At 45.6% G+C, this 22,425-nt stretch overlaps 1 protein-coding gene across 2 annotated transcripts in view; it reads left to right on the forward strand.

The window, feature by feature from the left end:
- Positions 1-22,425, forward strand: part of LOC105491417 (CCCTC-binding factor) — a 78,414-nt gene that overhangs the window by 53,735 nt on the left and 2,254 nt on the right. For both annotated transcript variants that reach the window (XM_011757812.3, XM_011757813.3), the window contains exons 6-11: positions 4,303-4,423; positions 5,057-5,206; positions 12,708-12,868; positions 14,189-14,371; positions 15,208-15,343; positions 21,870-22,031. In XM_011757812.3, coding sequence (XP_011756114.1) covers positions 4,303-4,423; positions 5,057-5,206; positions 12,708-12,868; positions 14,189-14,371; positions 15,208-15,343; positions 21,870-22,031 — 913 coding nt within the window. The remainder of the gene's footprint in view (positions 1-4,302; positions 4,424-5,056; positions 5,207-12,707; positions 12,869-14,188; positions 14,372-15,207; positions 15,344-21,869; positions 22,032-22,425) is intronic.

Here is a 22,425-nt window from a genome sequence, read left to right on the forward strand (position 1 = left end):
CACACTCCAGCCTGGGCGACAGAGTGAGACTCCGTCTCAAAAAAAAATAATAAGAAAAATGTTAGTAAATTATGAATACTCCCACACAACACCCCTCCCCGAAAAAAACTTACGAGTGTGAAAGATTTACCTGTTAAAAAGAGTACCAGTATCTGGCCGTGTGTGGTGGCTCACACCTATAATCCCAGCACTTTGGGAGGCCAAGGCGGGCGGATCACCTGTGGTCGGGAGTTTGAGACCAGCCTAACTAACATGGAGAAACCCCATCTCTACTAAAAAATAAAAAATTTAGGCTGGGCACGGTGGTTCACGCCTGTAATCCCAGCACTTTGGGAGGCCGAGGCGGGCAGATCATGACGTCAGGAGATCGAGACCCTCCTGGCTAAAATGGTAAAACCCCATCTCTACTAAAAACACAAAAAATTAGCCGGGCGTGGTGACCGGTGCCTGTAGTCCCAGCTACTCGGGAGGCTGAGGCAGGAGAATGGCGTGAATCTGGGAGGCGAAGCTTGCAGTGAGCCGAGATCCCGCCTCTGCACTCCAGCCTGGGCGACAGAGCGAGACTCCATCTCTAAATAAATAAATACTAGCTGGGTGTGGTGGCACATGCCTGTAATCCCAGCTACTCAGGAGGCTGAGGCAGGAGAATCGCTTGAACCTGGAAGGAGGAGGTTGCAGTGCGCCGAGATCGCGCCATTGCACTCCAGCCTGGGCAACAAGAGCGGAACTGTCTTAAAAAGAGTACCAGTTTCACATGTTAGTACAGGCAAATTCTGTCAAACTTAGAAAAAAAACTGTACCCAGAGCATTTTAAAATGGTAGGTTTAGGCGGGGTGCGGTGGCTCACGCCTGTAATCCCAGCACTTTGGGAGGCTGAGGTGGGCAGATCACAAGGTCAGGAGATCGAGACCATCCTGGCTAACACGGTGAAACCCCATCTCGACTAAAAATACAAAAAATTCGCCGGGCATGGTGTCGGGTGCCTGTAGTCCCAGCTACTTGGGAGGCTGAGGCAGGAGAATGGCGTGAACCTGGGAGGTGGAGCTTGCAGTGAGCCAAAATCACGTCACTGTACTCCAGCCTGGGCAACAGAGCAAGACTCCATCTCAAAAAAAAAAAAAGCTAGGTTTATCAGTTTTATTATTTGAAGCTACACTGTTACCAAAACTGGGTCAGAAAACTACCAAAAAGAAAAATTATCCTCAGAAAGAAACAAAAATTTTAAATGAAATTATTAGCCAGTGAGCCAACCTAATTTAGTAATACGTTCTAAAAAAATAAGTGATACTGAATATATCTGAAACACAATGATAGTTTATCATTGGGAAATTACTGATATATATTACATTGAAGGATTGAAGAAAAACTATATTATTTCTGTAGATGGGAGGGGGCGCTAAAATTCAGTAATTGTTAATTACTGTTTAATGTCCTAGCAAGTTAAGTATAGGAGAAAATTTCTTTAATGTGTTTAGGCTGGGCACGGTGGCTCAATGCCTGTAATCCCAGTACTTTGGGAGGTTGAGGTGGGCAGATCACCTGAGGTCAGGAGTTGACCAGCCTGGCCAACATGGTGAAACCCCATCTCTACTAAAAATACAGAAATTAGCTGGGCACGGTGGCATGCGCCTGTAGTCTCAGCTACTCGGGAGGCTGAGGCAGGAGAATCATTTGAACCTGGGAGGTGTAAGTTGCATTGAGGCAGGATCACTCCACTGAACTCCAGCCTGGGTGACGAGTGAGACTACCTCAAAAAAAAAAAAAAGCATATATATACCAGAAATGTATAATAAACTTATCCTAATTAATTCTGAAACATTGAAAGTATTTCCACTAAATTCTGGAATGTGACAAGATATTCATTCTTAATGTTACTGTTTCAACGTTGTACTGGAAATCCTAGCTAATAGAATAAAGTAAGAAATGAATTATTAATGGAAAGATAAAACTGTTATTTCTTGCAGAGAGATTTGCTTACAGAGAAAATCTAAGAGTATCAAAACAAAAACTTAGAGCGGGAAGAGTTCAGTTCACTGACCGGATATAAGATAAGCATACAGAAATCAGTAACTTCTATAGTGATAGGAAGGTGTAAAATGGATTCTAATAGCAATAAAATAACTTAGGGATAAACTGAACAACAAAAAACAATATCTGGCTGGGCATGATGGCTCACGCCTGTAATCCCAGCACTTTGGGAGGCCGAGGCGGGCAGATCACTAGGTCAGGAGATCGAGACCATCCTGGCTAACACAAACAAAATACAAAAAATTAGCTGGGCGTGGTGGCGGTCACCTGTAGTCCCAGCTACTCAGGAGGCTGAGGCAGGAGAATGGGGTGAACCCAGGAGGTGGAGCTTGCAGTGAGCCGAGGTCATGCCACTGACCTCCAGCCTGGGCGACAGAGCGAGACTCGGTTTCAAAAACAACAGCAACAATATCTATGAAATCTACATGAAGAAAACCTCAAGCTTTTCCAAAGGACATGAATAAATGAAGAAACATTACAAGTTAATTCTAACTTTCAGCTGGAAGAATAAATGTGAATGGCTAAGATAAATTTGAAAATAGAATGAGGGGTTATGTAATTGGATTTTGTAAAACTATAGTAAATGAAACCAGTGTGATATTGCAGCAGGAATAGATAGCTCATTGGAGCAGAGTGGGTTCTGGTACATACGAGTTAACAGGTTAAATAGGGAAATCTTGAAGGAAGAGAGTTAGTAATGCTGTTAGGATAGTTATCGACTTATGTGTTGAAAACTTGGTGTGTAACACTTATAACTGGGGCCGGGCATGGTAGCTCACCCCTATAATCCCAGCACTTTGGGAAACCAAGGCGGGTTGGTCACCTGAGATCAGGAGTTCGAGACCAGCCTGACCAACATGGTGAAACCCCATCTCTACTAAAGATACAAAAGTTAGCCAGGCGTGGTGGTGGGCGCCTGTAGTCTCAGCTACTTGGGAGGCCAAGCCAGGAGAATTGCTTGACTCTGGGAGGTGGAGGTTGCAGTGACCCACAATCGTGACACTGCACTCCAGCCTGGGCAACAGAGCGAGATTTCATCTCAAAAGAGAAACCAACAACACTTAAGAGTGCAGTGCTTGTTTTTGTTTGTTTTTTCCTTAAAATTGGGAAACTTTTTAAATTTTTCAAAACAAACATTGAAACATTAGTGAATGTTCAAAGCGCTTTTTGGGGCAGGGGGTGCGTGGGGGACAGGGTCTCTCACTCTGTCGCCCAGGCTGGAGTGCAGTGGTGTGATCATGGCTCACTGTAGCCTTAAACTACTGGGATCAGGTGATCCTCCCACTTGAGCTGCTCCTCATGTAGCTGGGACTACAGGCATGTACCACCACACCCATCTAATTTTTGTATTTTTTGTAGAGACAGGGTTTTGCCATGTTGCCCAGGCTGGTCTCGAACTCCTGACCTCAAGTGATCTGCACACGCCTTGGCCTGCCAAAGTGCTGGGATTACAGGTGTGAGCCACCGCACCCTGCCCTCAAAGCACTTCGTAGAATCAAGTTTGAAACTCACTGTTTTAGTATAAGGTATCCTGCAGGGGACTAAAGGATGGATAATGGGAGGATGATAGATGAGAGGCCCTTCGAGCCTGGCCTGTCTAGGAAACCCTAATGATAGGAAAAGAGGATGAGTGGAATTAAAACATGTATTCAGTAACTCAGGATTTGGAACAAATTGATCTGTAAATAGGCATGGATTAGTTTTAAACTATTACGGAAAATTTCAAACATGTAGAAGTAAAGATTGTAATACATCCTCATGTGCCTACCACCCAGCTTAAACAGTTACTAGTCACATGCAATCTTTTTTTTGAGACAGTTTCGCTCTTGTTGCCCAGGTTGGAGTGCAATGGCATGATCTTGGGTCACTGCGACCTCCACCTTCTGGGTTCAAGAGATTCTCCAGCCTCAGTCTTCCGAGTAGGTGTGTGCCACCATGCCTGGCTAATTTTTGTATTTTTAGTAGATAGGGGGTCTCAGCATGTTGGCCAGGCTGGTCTTGAACTCCTGACCTCAGATGATCCGCCCACCTTGGCTTCCCAAGTAATGACCAATCTTGACTCATCTACACCCGTATTCATTTACCCACTTCTCTTAGATAATGATAAGGATTCGAGAAGCAAAGTTTACAAATAATGAAGAGAGAAGGTTATCTTTTAGACTTCTTCTGTATTCTGAATTTCAGTGCCCCAAAGCTAAGCTTTTGTGCCTAACCTACAGTGCTCATGTTACAGTCTGTGTAAACAGAAGTTAAAGTTTTGTTTTCATATTTCAGGTCAGCAAATTAAAACGTCACATTCGCTCTCATACTGGAGAGCGTCCATTTCAGTGCAGTTTGTGCAGTTATGCCAGCAGGGACACATACAAGCTGAAAAGGCACATGAGAACCCATTCAGGTAGGACTTCTCCACTCCTTACTGTATTAATGAGCTGCTTTTCAGTGAATCCCATGGGACCCTGTGGACCACTGTGTGCCCCCATTGTTTATGCAAATGGAAGACTGGCATGAAAATAGTATGGAATTGATTAATGCTTCTCTGGCATATCCTCTGAATTCATTGTTCGGAAATACATTAGAAAATAGTACCTTTTGTTTTGTTCAACTTGAATCTGCCTATAACAAGAAAATAATACTTTTTAAGGGAGAAATTAAGTTAAAATGGACAGATTTTAATTTTGAAAGTCTGGGTGGATTTCCTAACCCACCTTATTCAGTTTTCCTGGATACTGCCTTTTCTTAAAAAGAAAAACTTGTGGGTTCTCCATTCAGTCTCCCCCAAAGGTAAGCATTGCTATAATGTGGAGGATTCCAGAGCAGAGCTGGACAGAGCAGAGGTGGCCAGTAGCAGTTTAGGACTTGGCCATGTCTGAAGATAGACATGATCTGGGCACTGGGACTGAGCCTCAGCCTTCCTGAGACCTGTAGATTCTCTGTGATGTAGCATATCTGCCACCTGAGTTACCCTCCAATTAAATTACAGTATTTATTCATTTCATTTAATGTGTTCAATTCTGTATTTTCTTTAAAGGAGAAAAGCCTTATGAATGTTATATTTGTCATGCTCGGTTTACCCAAAGTGGTACCATGAAGATGCACATTTTACAGAAGCACACAGAAAATGTGGCCAAATTTCACTGTCCCCACTGTGACACAGTCATAGCCCGAAAAAGTGATTTGGGTAAGTAGATCAGTGACAGGTGAAAAACATATTTTGAAGGATTTATATTTTGAAATATGGGGATCATAAATAACTTCACCTTCTGACTCTCATACATTTTATGTATAGGAATGGCCTGTCACTTAGTAAAAGCCATTGCTTAGCTACTTTTTTTTTTTTTTTTTTCCTGTTTCTTCTTTTTCTTACTGTAGTCAGGCCACAAGATTCTGTCCTGAATAAAACTCATCTATAAATTAATGGGAGCTGTGATGGGAGGAAACAGAGTACACCTTTAATTAGTAGCCCTCCTTCCCCAAATAGGAAAGTAACATAGTGTAATTCAAACTCAGGTCATTCTATTGTATTTTTTTGAGAACATCTGTACTTTCTCTAAGTAATGGGACTGTTTTATTGGTTTAGTAGCAACTGTTTTTCTGTGCATAAACTAGAGTTTACATAGATATGGAGTTTATTAATAATATTTAGGCCGGCACGGTGGCTCATGCCTGTAATCCCAGCACTTTGGGAGGCCAAGGCAGGTGGATCACAAGGTCAGGAGATCGAGACCATCCTGGCTAACAAGGTGAAACCCTGTCTCTACTAAAAATAAAAAAAATTAGCGGGCATGGTGGTGGGCATCTGTAATCCCAGCTACTCGGGACTCTGAGGCAGGAGAATGGTGTGAACTTGGGGGACGGAGCTTGCAGTAAGCCGAGATCGCACCACTGCACTCTAGCCTGGGCAACAGGGCGAGACACTGTCTCAAAAAAAAAAAAAAAACACATTTAGTGTAACTCATACAGAAAGATAGTCACTTGGATTGCCTGCTGTGTTTTTTTTATTCAAAGCAGAAATAAGTATTGCCCATTGTTTTACTTTTTTGCTCATTGAATTTCACAACAACCATATGAAGTAATGAAGGCTCATCTTACTCTGATTTGATAGGTGATAAGCCTAAGACTCAGAGAGCTGTCTTTACCAAAGCTTTGCAACACAGCTTCTGGGTGGCAAAACCAAGCTAAGTTCTCTTGAGCCTGCCCCAGCTCCTTCTCACACTGGGGTGTATATTAGTACCCAGGCCATAGCAGCAGCTTGTCCATCCCCAGCATAAACATGGCCTGTCTTTCTGCAGCAGTGGTTTTACTCAGAAGAGTTTTGAAGAAACTTTATGCAATTTAGCTGGTGTCTTAACACTTTTTTTTTTTTTTTTTTTTGATACGGAATCTCACTCTGTCGCACAGTCTGGAGTGCACTGGCACGATCTCGGCTCACTGAAACCTCCACCTCCCTGGTTCAAGCGATTCTTCTGCCTCAGTCTCCTGAGTAGCTAGGACTACAGGCATGTACTTCCATGCCCGACTAATTTTTGTATTTTTGGTAGAGATGAGGTTTTACCATATTGGCCAGGCTGGTCTCAAATTCCTGACCTCATGATCTGCCTGCCTCAGCCTCCCAAAGTGCTGGGATTATAGGCATGAGCCACTGCGCTCTGCCATCTTAATACTTTTTAAAATTTATTTTTATTGGGGCTGGGCACGGTGGCTCATGCCTGTAATCCCAGCACTTTGGGAGTCCGAGGTGGGCAGATCACCTGAGATGAGGAGTTCGAGACCAGCCTGGCCAACATGGTGAAACCTCGTCTCTACAAAAATACAAAAATTAGCCTGGCATGATGGCGGGTGCCTGTAATCCCAGCTACTCAGGAGGCTGAGGTGGGAGAATCTCTTGAACGTGGGAGGCGGAGGTTGCAGTGAGCCAAGATTGTGCCATTGCACACCAGCGTGGGCGACAGAGACTCTGTCTCCAAAAAAAAAAAAAAATTATTTGTATTTTTGTATTGCTATGTAATAGTTCTATTAAAACTTTTTTATATAGCCAGGCGCGGTGGCTTACGCCTGTAATCCCAGCACTTTGGGAAGCCAAGGCGGGCGGATCATGAGGTCAGGAGATTGAGACCATCCTGGCTAACACGGTAAAAACCCGTCTTAACTAAAAATACAAAAAATTAGCCAGGCGTGGTGGCTGGTCGCACGTGCCTGTAGTCCCAGCTAGTTGGGAGGCTCAGGCAGGAGAATCGCTTGAACCCGGGAGGCAGAGGTTGCAGTGAGCTGAAATCGCACCCCTGCACTCCAGCCTGGGCAACAAAGCAAGACTCCATCTCAAAAAAACAAACTTTTTAAAAATATTAATATATTAAGCAAAATGCAAATGTTATTTTATTTTATTTATTTTCTTTGTTTGAGATGAGTCTCGTTCTGTCGCCCAGGCAGGAGTGCAGTGGCACAATCTTGGCTCACTGCAACCTCCACCTCCCGGGTTCAAGCGATTCTCCTGCCTCAGCCTCCCAAGTAACTGGGATTGTAGGCTCGCACCACCATGCCCAGCTAATTTTGTATTTTTAGTGGAGATAGGGTTTCACCATGTTGGCCAGGCTGGTCATGAACTCCTGACCTCAAGTGATCCACCCACCTCAGTCTCCCAAAGTGCTGGCATTATAGGCATGAGCCATCACACCTGGCCAACGTCACATATATTTTGAAGATGAAACCATGAGCTTGAAGTAAACGACTTTGGGCTCCATGTAAGACCCATGAGTCATACATTCATTCTGGTCGACTGTTAAGAGTTTTGTGTTAGAAATTAAATCTTTCAGGCCAGGTGTAGTGACTCACTCCTGTAATCCCATTACTTTGGGAGGCTGAGGTGGGCAGATCACGAGAGTAGTTTGAGACCAGCCTGGCTAACATGGTGAAACTCTTGTCTTTTACTAAAGAAATACCAAAATTAGTTGGGCATGGTGGCAAGTGCCTGTAATCCCAGCCACTCAGGAGACCAAGGCAAAAGAATCGCGTGAACCCGGGAGGTGGAGGTTGCAGTGAGTAAGATCGTGCCACTGCACCCTGGCCTAGGCAATAGAGTAAGACTGTCTCCAAAAAAAAATTAGCCAGATGTGGTGGTGCACACCTATAGTCCCAGCTATTTGGGAGGCTGAGGCAGGAGAATTGCTTGAATCTGGGAAGCGGAGGTTGCAGTGAGCTGAGATCTTGCCACTGCACTCCAGCCTGAGTGACAGAGCGTGAGACTCTGTCTCAAAAAAAAGAAAAAAGCCAATTCTTTTTTTTTTTTTTTTTTTTTTTTTTTTGAGACGGAGTCTCGCTCTGTCGCCCAGGCTGGAGTGCAGTGGCCGGATCTCAGCTCACTGCAAGCTCTGCCTCCCGGGTTTACGCCATTCTCCTGCCTCAGCCTCCTGAGTAGCTGGGACTACAGGCGCCCGCCACCTCGCCCGGCTAGTTTTTTGTATTTTTAGTAGAGACGGGGTTTCACCATGTTAGCCAGGATGGTCTCGATCTCCTGACCTTGTGATCCGCCCGTCTCGGCCTCCCAAAGTGCTGGGATTACAGGCTTGAGCCACCGCGCCCGGCCGAAAAAAGCCAATTCTAAAAAAGTTTGTATTTCCTCTTTGAAAACAGGTTAGATTTTACTCTCATAAATAGGTAGCGAGTGAAAAGTGAGAGCCATCCTCTCCCTTACCTCATTCTACTCCCAATAATTAGCTCTCTTTAAGTTTGGTGGGATGTCACCTCAGTTGATACAACTTATAGCACTGTAAATACATAAATTAATGATCCCAAATGTAGCTAGGCCCTCACTGCTTCTAGCTATTCCAGCTGTTTGTTCTTGTCAGGTGTGCTCCAGTTCTTCTTTATGAGTCAGCAAATTCATTCCACAATATTTGGTGCTTGTTATATAGAGTTGGGCACCCTACTCTTACTTTTTTTTGTTGTTGTTGTTGTTGAGATGGAATTACCTTCTTGTCACCCAGGCTGGAGTGCAATGGTGCGAACTCAGCTCACTGCAAACCTCTGCCTCCCAGGTTCAAGTGATTCTCCTGCCTCAGCCTCCTGAGTAGCTGGGATTATAGGCACATACCACCATGCCCAGCTAAGTTTTTTTTTTGTATTTTTTAGTAGAGATGGGGTTTCACTATGTTGGTCAGGCTGGTCTTGAACTCCTGACCTCAGGTGATCTGCCTGCCTCGGCCTCCCAAAGTGCTGAGATTACAGACATGAGCCACTGCGCCCAGCCCTCACTTATTTTTTTTGTGACAAAGTTTTGCACTTGTCACCCATGCTGGAGCGCAGTGGTCCGATCTCTGTTCACTGCAACCTCCACCTCCTGGGTTCAAGCTGTTCTCCTGCCTCAGCCTCCTGAGTAGCTGGGACTACAAGTGCCCGCCACCACGGCTGATTTTTATATTTTTAGTAGAGATAGGGTTTCACCCTGTTGGCCAGGCTGCTCTCGAACTCCTGACCTCAGATGATCTGCCCTCATTGGCCTCCCAAAATGTTGGGATTACAGGCATGAGCTACCACACCAGACCCCCTACTCCTACTTTCTTATAACCTCTAATTTTCCGTCTTTTTTCTCTCCCTTCTTGGTCTCAGTAAATGACTTCTCTTCCTCCTTAAAAAATAAAGACAAAGGGCCAGGCGCGGTGGCTCACGCCTGTAATCCCAGCACTTTGGGAGGCTGAGGTGGGCGGATCGTTTGAGCTTAGGAGTTCCAGACCAGCCTGAACAACATGGCAAAACTCCCATCTCTACCAAAAATACAAAACAGCCGGTTGTGGTGAGGTGCACCTGTGGTTCCAGCTACTCAGGAGGCTGAGGTGGGAGGATCACTTGAGCTTAGGAGGTGTAGAGGTTGCAATGAGCTGAGATCGTGCCACTGCACTCCAGCTTGGGTGACAGACCCCATGTCTAAAAAAAAGAATCTTAGCCAGGCACAGTGGCTCACACCTGTAGTTTCAGCTATTCAGGAGGATGGGCCAGGAGTTCTAGACCAACCTGTGTGATACAGCAAGACCCAATCTCTTAAACAAAAATATGGCTGGGCGCAGTGGCTCACGCCTCTAATCCCAGCACTTTGGGAGGCTGAGGTGTGTGGATCACAAGGTCAGGAGATGAAGACCATCCTGGCTAACATGGTGAAACCCCATCTCTACTAAAAATACAAAAAATTAGCCAGGCGTGGTGGCAGGCACCTGTGGTCCCAGTTACTTGGGAGGCTGAGCTGAGATCGTGCCACGGCACTCCAGCCTGGGCAAGAGAGTGAGACTATCTCAAGAAGAAAAGAAAAAAAAAAAAAAAAATATATATATATATATATATGTGTGTGTGTGTGTGTGTGTTCACTCTCTAGGTTTAACTCTTCTGCTCTTCTCTCTTTCCCAGCCAGCCTTTATGAAGAGTTGCATCCCTCACAGTCTTCTCTCATTCTCTCTTGTCTAGCTTATTCCGCATCACTCTGGTATAATGACTCTTGCTTAAGGTCATGAATGACCCCACACTCTGAATGTAGTGAAGACTCCTTTCCACTCTTCTTCCTAAAAGATGAGTTGATCTCTTAGCAGTGTTCTTCATAGTTGACAGTACCCTCTTCCTTTGAAACACTTTCTTCCCTTGGCGTCTGTGACACTAAATCCTGTTGGTTTTCTTCTTTCTCTTATTCCTTTCAACTTTCTGTTGTTTTAACCTTTTTTTCTCTCGCTAGCCTTAACTCTGAGGTTTTTTGTTGTTGTTGTTTTGTTTTTTTTAATTATTGGAGACTGTGTCTTTCTCTGTTGCCCAGGCTGGATTTCGGTGGCGCAATCTTGGCTCACTGCAGCCTCGACTTCCCAGGCTCAAGCAATCCTCCCACCTCAACCTCCCTGGTAGCTGGGACCTCAGGCACATGCCACAATGACCAGCTAATTTTTTTTTTTTTTTGGTAGAGACAGGGTTTCACTATGTTGCCCGGGCTGGTCTTGTACTGGACTCAAGCAATCCACCCACCTCAGCCTTCCAATGTGCTGGGATTAGAGGTGTGAGCCACCATGCCTGGCCCAACTCTTAGACTTCTTTGTTTGTGTGTGTGCGTGTGTACTTTGTGTGAGAGACAGAGTTTCACTCTGTCACCCAGGCTGGAGTAGAGCGGCACGATCTCGGCTCACTGTAGCCACTGCTGCCCTGGTTTAAATGATTCTCCTTTCTCATTTTCCCGAGTACCTGGGACTCCAGGTGTACACCACCATGCCCAGCTAATTTTTGTATTTTGTAGTAGAGAGGGGGTTTCACTACAGGGCCACGTCTCAAACTTCTGACCTCAGGTGATCCACATGCCTTTGCCTTCCAAAGTGCTAGGATTCCTTTTGAGATGGAGTCTTTGTCGCCCAGGCTAGAGTGCAGTGCAGTGGCATAATCTTGGCTCACTGCAACCTCCGCCTCCCAGGTTCAAGCCGTTCTCTTGCCTCAGCCTCCCGAGTGACTGGGATTACAGGTTTACAGGCATACACCACCACGGCCAGCTAATTTTTTTTTTTTTTAGGAAGAGACAGAGTTTTGCCATGTTGGCCAGGCTGGTCTTGAACTCCTCACCCCAGGTGATCCACCTGCCTCAGCCTCCCAAAGTCCTGGGATTACAGGCATGAGCCACTGTGCCTGCCAACTCTTAGACTTCTTAAAGCATGACCCATACTTTTTATTTTAATTCTACTTTTTGCCTTAGTGATCTTATCAGCTCCCATGGTTTCAAATTCTAACAACTCTTTGTGGCATTGGTGGTACAGTGATAAGCATAGCTGCTTTCAAATCCTAACAACTTGTACATTTATATTCCTACTCCAGATCTTTCTCTTGAGTTAACCTTATATAACTGTGTATCCCTTGCCATCCCACCCCTGCATTGATGTCTCTGGCATTTCAAATTCAGCATGTCTAAAACTGAAGGTCTAAAACTTCTCTATCCCTTATACCCCCCGACTCCCCGACCCCAAAAATAACACATACAACTTGGTCTTAAGCCCTCTTCCTCTATTCTTGTCTCAGTAAATGACCCCAACACCTACCTGGTTTTCCAGGCCTGATGCCTACTTTCTTCTTCACTCTACAGTCACTAAATCCTATTGATGCAACTGCTTCCATCTCTCATCAGTTCTTCTCCTTCCATCCATACCCATTGTCATCACCCTTGTCCCAGCCACCATCTTCTCCCACCTATCCTATTTGAACAATCTTAATTGTTCTCCCTGCACCTGTTACTCTGCCTTTTCATTCATTTTTTGTGTAACACCCAGAGTAAACTTAAAAATCAGGAGAAATGGGCCTGGTGCAGTGGTTCACACCTATAATTCCAGCACTTTGGGAGGCCGAGGCGGGCAGGAGATTGAGACCATCCTGGCTAACATGACGAAACCTCGTCTTTATTAAAAATACAAAAAAAAAAAAACAAAAACAGCCGGGCGTGGTGGCAGGCGCCTATAGTCCCCAGCTACTCGGGAGGCTGAGGCAGGAGGATGGCATGAACCTGGGAGGTGGAGCTTGCAGTAAGCCGAGATTGTGCCACTGCACTCCTGCCTGGGCGACAGAACAAGACTCCGTCTCAAAAAAAAAAAAAAAAAAAAATCAGGAGAAATGTATTAGTAACTTATTAAAGTGCTTGTTTGTGTTTTAACATTACACTGGGCTTTTTACTGTGCTTTCAGGTGTCCACTTGCGAAAGCAGCATTCCTATATTGAGCAAGGCAAGAAATGCCGTTACTGTGATGCTGTGTTTCATGAGCGCTATGCCCTCATCCAGCATCAGAAGTCACACAAGAATGAGAAGCGCTTTAAGTGCGACCAGTGTGATTACGCTTGTAGACAGGTAGGAACCTTCACTGAAAGTTGTTGGTGCTTCCTCAGTGTCTGGTGTTATCAGAAGGCATTTACATATTTTAAGGATAGTATTTTCAAACTGGATTATGAGGAATGTCACCAAAATCAAAGGTCATGCTCCTTGTCAATTGTATTATACCATGTCCCGCTGATGTTTTATTCAGTCACAGCTTACCTCTTCCTTAAGCAGACATCTCTCTGAAAACTGTGGAAAGTAAGTCCAGGACTTGAGAGAGGGGAAGAATCTCATGCGGGGACATGACTCTTGGAGAGCCAGAGAAGGAGCTCAGCAGGAATAAGCAGCTCTGTCTGTGCTAGAATTATGGAAGCAGTTCTGCACCACACTAAAAATACCTTTATCAAGCAGGGCCCAGTGGCTCACACCTGTAATCCTAGCACTTTGGGAGGCCGAGATAGGCAACGGAGAGAGACCCTGTCTCTACAGAAAGAAAAATTAGGGCCGGGCACGGTGGCTCAAGTGCCTGTAATCCCAGCACTTTGGGAGGCCGAGGTGGGTGGATCATTTGAGGTCAAGAGCTCGAGACCAGCTTGGCCAAGACGGTGAAACCCTGCCTCTACTAAAAATACAAAAATTAGCCAGGCGTGGTGATAGACATCTGTAATCCCAGCTACTCCAGATGCTTAGGCAGGAGAATTGCTTGAACCTGCAGCGGAGGTTGCGTTGAGCCGAGATTGCGCCACTGCGCTCCAGCCTGGGCGACAGAGTGAGACTGTCTCCAAAAAAAAAAAAAATTTAGCTGGGGCCAGGTGACTCACACCTGTAATCCCACCACTTTGAGAAGCCAAGGCAGGCAGATCATTTGAGGTTGGGAGTTCAAGACCAGCCTGGCCAACCTAATGAAACCCCATCTCTACTAAAAACTACAAAAATCACCTGGGCGTGGTGGCAGGCACCTGTAATCGCAGCTACTCCAGAGGCTAAGGCAGGAGAACTGCTTAAACCTGGGAGGTGGAGGTTGCAGCGAGCCGAGATGGCGGCACTGCACTCCATCCTGGGCGACAGAGCAAGACTCCGTCTCAAAAGAAAAAAAAAAAATTAGTTGGGCATGGTGGCTCATGTCTATGGTCCCATTTTGAAGCTGCAGTAAACCATGATCACACCACTGCTCTCCAGCCTTTGCAACAGAGCAAGACCCTGTCTCTAAATGTATAGCTTTATCATCTCAAGCCGTGTTGAGTCTAGACCTAGCTTGGGTGAGAAAGACCTGTTGGCCACTTGCATGCAGGTGGCAGCTGGGATAGTAGCCCCATGAGCAGGCTCAGAGGCCTTTCCCCCATGCCATTTCAGGAGAGGCACATGATCATGCACAAGCGCACCCACACCGGGGAGAAGCCTTATGCCTGCAGCCACTGCGATAAGACCTTCCGCCAGAAGCAGCTTCTCGACATGCACTTCAAGCGCTATCACGACCCCAACTTTGTCCCTGCGGCGTTTGTCTGTTCTAAGTGTGGGAAAACATTTACACGTCGGGTAAGGGTCAGAACTTCACTTTTCCTATTATGATACTGAATATTGGATTTTTGGTCTTCCTCTGCAGAGCAAGGTAGTTTTTTTCACTGAGGTTATAAACAGAGATGTTCCATTGTTTGGAAAGTGTTAGTCACCCCATCTTGATGTTTCTATCCATGTGTGAGCCCTTCCACTGATGGGGAACACAGTATCTTTGAATAGATTCATTGTATAAAGAAATTTCCTGCTGGGCACGGTGGCTTACACCTGTAATCTCAGCACTTTGGGAGGCCGTGGTGGGTGGATCATGAGGTCAGGAGATCGAGACCATCCTGGCTAACACGGTGAAACCCTGTCTACTAAAAATACAAAAAATTAGCCGGGTGCAGAGCTGGCCCCTGTAATCCCAGCTACTCGGGAGGCTGAGCCAGGAGAATGGCGGGAACCAGGGAGGCGGAGCTTGAGTGAGCCGAGATCACACCACTGCACTCCAGCCTAGGCGAAAAAGCGAGACTCCGTCTCAAAAAAAAAAGAAATTTCCCTAGGTGGATTGAAACCTGCACCCCACCCCACCCCTAGCTAGCTGTAGCCTGTGCGGGGTCTTGAGGGCTGTGTTAGATCTTGACAGAACTAGGAGCTGGTCTGAATCCTCTCCTGTCTCTGTCTGTAGGCTGCTGAGCCTCCCCTCAAAGAAGCTAGCCTTACCCATTTCCCCTGAGCAGAGACAGCGTGTTCAGGACACACTTAGCAGATACTAGAATTTTTAGGCTTAATATGGATTTTATTAAAGTAAATAACTTTCAATCTGATCTTAGCTTTTTTAGTGGTGTGAAAGAGGATTTTGTTCTTTTTGTTAGAATACCATGGCAAGACATGCTGATAATTGTGCTGGCCCAGATGGTGTAGAGGGGGAGAATGGAGGAGAAACGAAGAAGAGTAAACGTGGAAGAAAAAGAAAGATGCGCTCTAAGAAAGAAGATTCCTCTGACAGTGGTAGGTGACTTGTTTCTTGGTTTGCTTACTATGGCAGGCCTTGGAGCCCAGTTTCCAGTGTATTTATGTATGGATATGCTGAGATATAGAGGCAGGCACATGCTCTTCCTTTCTTTAAACTTCTCATCTCCTAATGTCTATTTACAACAGCAGTTAGTGTTTTTCTGGGGCACATTTTCTTTTCTCCTCGTGGCATTCCACTTATTAATGCCTTATAAGTAATCTTCAGTTAAAGTCAAAGCAAAATTAATATTTTTATTTAGTTTATTCAAATTTGTGATATTCTAAGGCCAGCCGAGTTTCTTGTCCTATGTTCTTAACTTTTACATTTAGGTAGCTGGTCTAGATTTGAGCAGTGAATCTAATGGACATGAAGAAAGTTGTTTAAGCCTCTTCACTTATGGTTTGACTGCCTGTGTCAGCCTAGCCTTGAGAGGTGCTGATCAAGTCAGTGAAGGTCAGCCTTTCTCTTCCTACCTTAATCTCTCCATTTAAAGTTTAAAATCTTGCCTATTTTCCTACCACAGGTACTCTTTGGAGTGTTTTTTGCCTCTCTAGTCATGAAACCCAGGCAGGAGGTTATGCTTAGAAGTGCCAAGCCTTGGCCGGGCGTGGTGGCTCAAGCCTGTAATCCCAGCACTCTGGGAGGCCGAGGCGGGCGGATCACGAGGTCAGGAGATCGAGACCATCCTGGCTAACACGGTGAAACCCCGTCTCTACTAAAAAAAATACAAAAAACTAGCCGGGCGAGGTGGCAGGCGCCTGTAGTCCCAGCTATTTGGGAGGCTGAGGCAGGAGAATGGCGTAAACCCGGGAGGCGGAGCTTGCAGTGAGCTGAGATCCGGCCACTGCACTCCAGCCCGGGCGACAGAGCGAGACTCCGTCTCAAAAAAAAAAAAAAAAAGAAGTGCCAAGCCTTGGTCGGGCACAGTGGCTCATGCCTGTAATCCTAGCACTTTGGGAGACGAAGATGGGCAGATCACTTGAGGTCAGGAGTTCGAGACCAGCCTGGGGAACATGGCAAAACCTTGTCTCTACAAAAAATTTTAAAATTAGCCCGGTGTGGTGGTACATGCCCATAGTGCCAGCTACTCGAGAGGCTGAAGTAGGAGAATCACCTGAGCCCGGGAAATAGAGGCTGCAGTGAGCTGTGATCATGCCACTGCCCTCCATCCTAGGCGTCTTTTTTTTGTCTCCAAAAAAAGAAGTGCCAAGCCTCACAAAGAGGGTGGAAGAACAAGAGTCTTGGTAATTTGGAGGCCACGTTTAATTACACAAACATGTTCAGAGTGTTAGATTCTATAGTGTGGATATGTGGGTTGCTGGCATCCAGGTGGGAAGACACCTCTGTAACTAAAGACTTAAGGTGTGGATGGAAAAGGTGGTAGAGAGTTTGGTTTTAGGGAATGGACTTCCCAGAAGCACCATTAAACTGGAGAGATTATAGATGATGCCTGATAGTCTAGGGATTCTTCATTTTGTGTTTTGCACTGGTTGTCAGTAGAAATAGTGGGGAGGGGATGAGATTTTTTGAATAAGTAACATATTGAAGAACTTTAGTCACTTATTGGGCTTTTTTGTTTTTGAGTTTTTTGTTTGTTTGGTGTTCTTTTTTGTTTTTTGAGATGGTATCTCCCTCTTGTTGCCCAGGCTGGAGTGCAGTGGCGTGATCTCTGCTCCCTGCACCTCTACCTCCTGGGTTCAAGCGATTCTCCTGCCTCAGCCTCCCAGGTAGCTGGGATTACAGGCTTGCCCCACCACGCCCTATTAATTTTTGTATTTTTAGTAGAGATAGGGTTTCACCATGTTGGCCAGGCTGGTCCCGAACCCCTGACCTCAGATGATCTGCCCTCCTCAGCCTCCCAAAGTGCTGGGATTACAGGCTTGAGCCACTGTGCCCGGCCTTAATTTGTATTTCTAATTAATGCTGTCTAATGACTATTAATATGGTGAGTTATAGTAATTGATTCTATTACTTTTTTACATTTTTTTTTTTTTCCCCCCGAGACGGAGTCTCACTCTGTTGCCCAGGCTGGAGTGCAGTGGTATGAGCTCGGCTCACTGCAACCTCCGCCTCCCAGGTTCAAGCAATTCTCCTGCCTCAGTCTCCCAAGTAGCTGGGATTACAGGCATGAGCCACCGCGCCCGGCTTGGAGTATCTGTTTTAAGTAGCATCTTCTTCAGTCACTGGGTGTTAAGTGTATGCCTCCTTTAAGATGTCAATTTGCCCCTGGTCATGGTGGCTCACGCCTGTAATCCCAGCACTTCGGTAGGCCAAGGCAGACAGATCACCTTAGCTCAGGAGTTCAAGACCAGCCTGGGGAACATGGCAAAACCCTGTATCTACAAAAAAATACAAAAATCAGCAGGGGGTTGTGACCTGCACCTTTGGTCCCAGCTATCTGGGAGGCTGAGGTGGGAGGATGGCTTGAGCCCAGTAGGTTGAGGCTGCAGTGAACTGAGATAGTGTCACTGCACTCCAGCCTGGGCGACGGAGTGAGACCCTGTCTCAAAAAAAAAAAAAAAGAAAAAAATTACTGCAGTGAACTGTTGGGGGTTTTCAGAAATGTTGGGAGACTCCCAGATATTACCAGTGATCAGATAATCTTAACCTTTATAGTTGCTCTTAGTTGCAAAGCCCCCTGCTGTCAGACTCTGTCCTGTGTCCTGCTTTCTCCTGATACTTCCTTGTTCACTTTTGTGATTCATCTCCAGGAAGACCAGCTTCTTTCCCTCATCATATGTAACCAGAAGCATCTTAAGTCTAAAGAGATTATTGATAGCTTCTGATAGATTTCTACAGTTCTTCCTTCGGTCTGCTGCTGTTTAGTAGAGCACGAAATTTGGTTCAAGGCCTTATACCTAGTGACTCTTTATCTCCCCCAGAAAATGGACGTCAGCCTGGGCTCCATGCCACTGATGGCCGTGCAGTGTTACTTGTCCTGACCCAGAAGTTCTGCTTGTCGGCTATCTACAGAAATCGACCAGCAGATGGTCTACTGCTGTTTTCAAGGCTTTTTGCCGAAATACCACCAAGCCAATAAGCCTTTGATCCTGTTAGCCTGCTTTTGTGTGCTTTTCCCCCCAATTCTGACTGAATTTGTTTAGTTTTCTAGGCATTGGGCCAACTTAGGCAATAGGGGGCTTGAAGAAGTTCAGCAGGGAAGCATCTCTCGTTCTTGACACACTGCCACTTATCTCTACATTCCCCACATTTTCACTTAGGATTTCAGTCACTTGAGAAATAAGGCATTTTATCTGGAAGATCAGGAGTTTACCCACAGATCTCTAAATTTAAACATTTTGTTCCAGAGAAAAAGAGTACACGTCAATAACCTGTGCTTTCTAGAGGAAGGCAGGCATTGTACATTTTGTGCCACAGCCATGGGGGAGGGATAACAAAAGCTCTTTAGCTGCCTGCAGATGTGGGCGCCAGAACAGCCCAGACTGAGGGTAGAGGTTTGAATTCTACCTGCTGTGACTTGGCTGTGCATTGCAATCACTTAGTTTCTCACTTTTTCTATAAAATGAGGGTAACACCCTCATTCAGTGAAGTACCGAAGCCTAAGTGGAAAATGGTGAATTTTAAAATTGTGATGTTTGCTATAAGTAAAAGCTGTGTTTGTGGTAGACTGTAGGTTATGGAGCAGGATTACATGAGTTGCCTCAGTCCTGTTGATCTCCAGGTCACTATTAAGTGGAGTGAGAGTGCTACAGAAATTGCTCAGGGAAACTGAGTCTCAGCTGGTCAGATGTCCCAGGTCACATATCTAGTAAGAGATCTGAGACTCAGAGCCTCATTACCTGACTCCTCATCAGTATTCTTTATACAATAATTTCCTCACTTTTATGTACCACTTACTTTACCATGGATGGACAACTGTGGCATTAGGGAGGAGAGCAAAAGGGTTGGGAATGATGCATTAGGTCTGGTACAGCTGGGAATTAAGTCCAAAAACTTGACTTTAAAAGAGAATCAATAATAGTTTCAAAAAAACTCTTGCTACTTACCTTAGTAAATAGGACCTCACAATGCGTAAGAATTTCTGGCCAGGCATGATGGATGAAGCCTATAATCCTAACACTTTGGGAGGTCAGGAGTTAGAAGCTGCAGTGAGCTATGATCACACCACTGCACTCTAGCCTGGGTGACAGAGCAAGACCCCATCTCAAAAAAAAAAAAAAAGAAAAAGAATTTCTGTCTTGTCCCCTGACACACACACACACACACACACACACACACACACACACACACACACACCCCATCTCAAAAAAAAAAAAGAAAAAGAATTTCTGTCTTGTCCCCTGACACACACACACACACACACCCCATCTCAAAAAAAAAAAAAAAGAAAAAGAATTTCTGTCTTGTCCCCTGACACACACACACACACACACACACACACACACACACACACACACACACACACACACACACACACACACACACACACACACACACACACACACACTCACTCTTAGCCCTCCTGCCCACTTAGAGATGAGCAGAACCACATCTGCAAGGGTCCATTTCAGGCTTAGTGTCCTGCTTTATCCTGGTATAGTAGGTAGGGGGATCATTAAAATTTGAAATTCAGTATTGTGTTGAATCAAAAAAGTAGGGTCTAAAGCTAAAAGGAAAAACTAATAGCCAATCCCACATAAAGTGCGAATAATAGTATTCAAGTCAATTTGCTTCATTTTGCTGCAATACCTGTTTGTTATATTAATCCTGATAGCAAAAATTCCAGCAAAAGCATTTTTATTTATTACTTTGGAACCTCACACCCTGCTCCCCTAAAAGCATTTTTAAATGGACTTTTGTTTTGTTTTGTGTTTAATTTTTAATTTGTCTTTTTTTGTTGTTTGTTTTTCCCAAAGTCTTACTCTGTCACCCAGACTGGAGTGCAGTGGCATGATCTCAGCTCACTGCAACCTCTGCCTCTCAGGTTCAAGTGATTCTCATGCCTCAGCCTCCTGAGTAGCTAGGATTACAAGTGCCTGCCACCACACCTGGCTAATTTTTGTATTTTTAGTAGAGACGGGGTTTTACCACGTTGGCCAGGATGGTTTCAATCTCCTGACCTTGCAGTCCACCCGCCTCGGCCTTCCAAAGTGCTGGAATTACAGGCCTGAGCCACCATGCCTGGCCACATTTTTTTTTTTTTTGGAGTAGAAATGGGGTTTCACCATATTTGCCAGGCTGGTCTCATCTCGAACTCTTGAACTCAAGTAAGCCGCCCACCTCGCCCTCCCAAAGTGCTGGGATTACAGGCATGAGCCACCACACCAAGCCAATTTCGTTTGTTTTGTTTTTTGTTTTTTGTTTTTTTCTTTTCTCTCTCTCTCTCTGGAGACAGAGTTTCATTCTTGTTGTCCAGGCTGGAGTGCAATGGCGGATCTCAGCTCCACGCAATCTCTGCCTCCTGGGTTCAAGTGATTCTTCTGCCTCAGCCTCCCGAGTAGCTGGGATTACAGGTATGCGCCACCATGCCCAGCTAATTTTGTATTTTTAGTAGAGTCAGGGTTTCTCCATGTTGGTCAGGCTGGTCTTGAACTTCCAACCTCAGGTGATCCACCCGCCTCAGCCTCCCAAAGTGCTGGGATTACAGGCGTGAGCCACCGCGCCCAGCTGCCAGTTTCTTATTTCTTGTAGAGATAATGTCTCACTATGTTACCCAAGCTGGTCTTGAATTCCTGAACATGAGTGATCCTCCAATCTCAGCCTCCCAGAGTGCTGGGGTTATAGGTGTGAACCACTGTGCCCAGCCTTAAATTGGTTTTTCTTAATAAAATAATAGACTGAGCACAGTGGCTCACGCCTGTAATCCCAGCACTTTGGGAGGTCGAAGTGGGCAGATCACCTGAGATCCGGAGTTTGAGACCAGCTTGGCCAACATGGCGAAACCCCGTCTCTACAAAAAATACAAAGATTACCTGGATTGGCTGGGCAAGTTGGCTCATGCCTGTAATCCCAGCACTTTGGGAGGCCAAGGCAGGTGGATCACCTGAGGTCGGGAGTTCAAGATCAGCCTGACCAATATGGTGAAACCCCATCTCTACTAAAAATACAAACATCAGCTGGGCGTGGTGGCGTATGCCTGTAGTCACAACTACTTAGGAGGCTGAGACAGGAGAATTGCTTGAACCCAGGTTGCGGAGGTTGCAGTGAGCCGAGATCGTGCCACTACATTCTAGCCTGGGAGACAGAGTGAGACTCTGTCTCAAAAAAAAAAAGAAAAAGAAAAATTACTTGGGCATAGCGGTGCATGCCTGTAGTCCCGGCCACTCAGGAGGCTGAGCCATGAGAATTACTTGAATCTGGGAGGTGGAGGTGGCAGTGAGCCGAGATCGTGCTACTGCACTCCAGCCTAGGCAGCAGAGTGAGACCCTGTCTCAAAAAAAAAAGAAAAGAAATATATATATATAAAAAAACAAGACTTCAAAGAATATGTAATTGTTTTCTTTCTTCTTCCACCACCCTTCTCCTTGTCCCACCACCTGTGCTTCCTGATTTCATGAAAAGAAAATGCTGAACCAGATCTGGACGACAATGAGGATGAGGAGGAGCCTGCCGTAGAAATTGAACCCGAGCCAGAGCCTCAGCCTGTGACCCCAGCCCCACCACCTGCCAAGAAGCGGAGAGGACGACCCCCTGGCAGAACCAACCAGCCCAAACAGAACCAGCGTAAGTTGTTCATCTCTGCTCTGGAGGCTGGAGTCTTCTCCGAGCATGTGGGGGAGCCAGATGGGTCCTTGTTCTTTGGGGAGGTGGGAACTAAGCCATGAGAACAAGTTAAGGGCATGTCGAGAACAAACTCTCAGGAAATGGTTTTTTAGGAGTTTTTACTGAGGAACATCTGAGGAAATCTTTAGAGGCCTGTTACATTTCAAGGAGAAGAAGTCCAGAGTAGAAGGGTACTTGTGTTCTACAAGATGGGTACTGTTAATGTGGGCGGGTTTTGAAAAACAACCAAAGTCACAGTCAGCTGGCAGAATGGATGCAGTAATGAATATAAAAGAGCCAAATCGTAAAGGGTGGAGAGGGAAAGCAGTTTCTGTGCTGAGATTGCCCCTTCTAA

This window comes from Macaca nemestrina, chromosome 18 (genome assembly GCF_043159975.1).
Source record: "Macaca nemestrina isolate mMacNem1 chromosome 18, mMacNem.hap1, whole genome shotgun sequence".
NCBI classification, from domain to species: domain Eukaryota; kingdom Metazoa; phylum Chordata; class Mammalia; order Primates; family Cercopithecidae; genus Macaca; species Macaca nemestrina.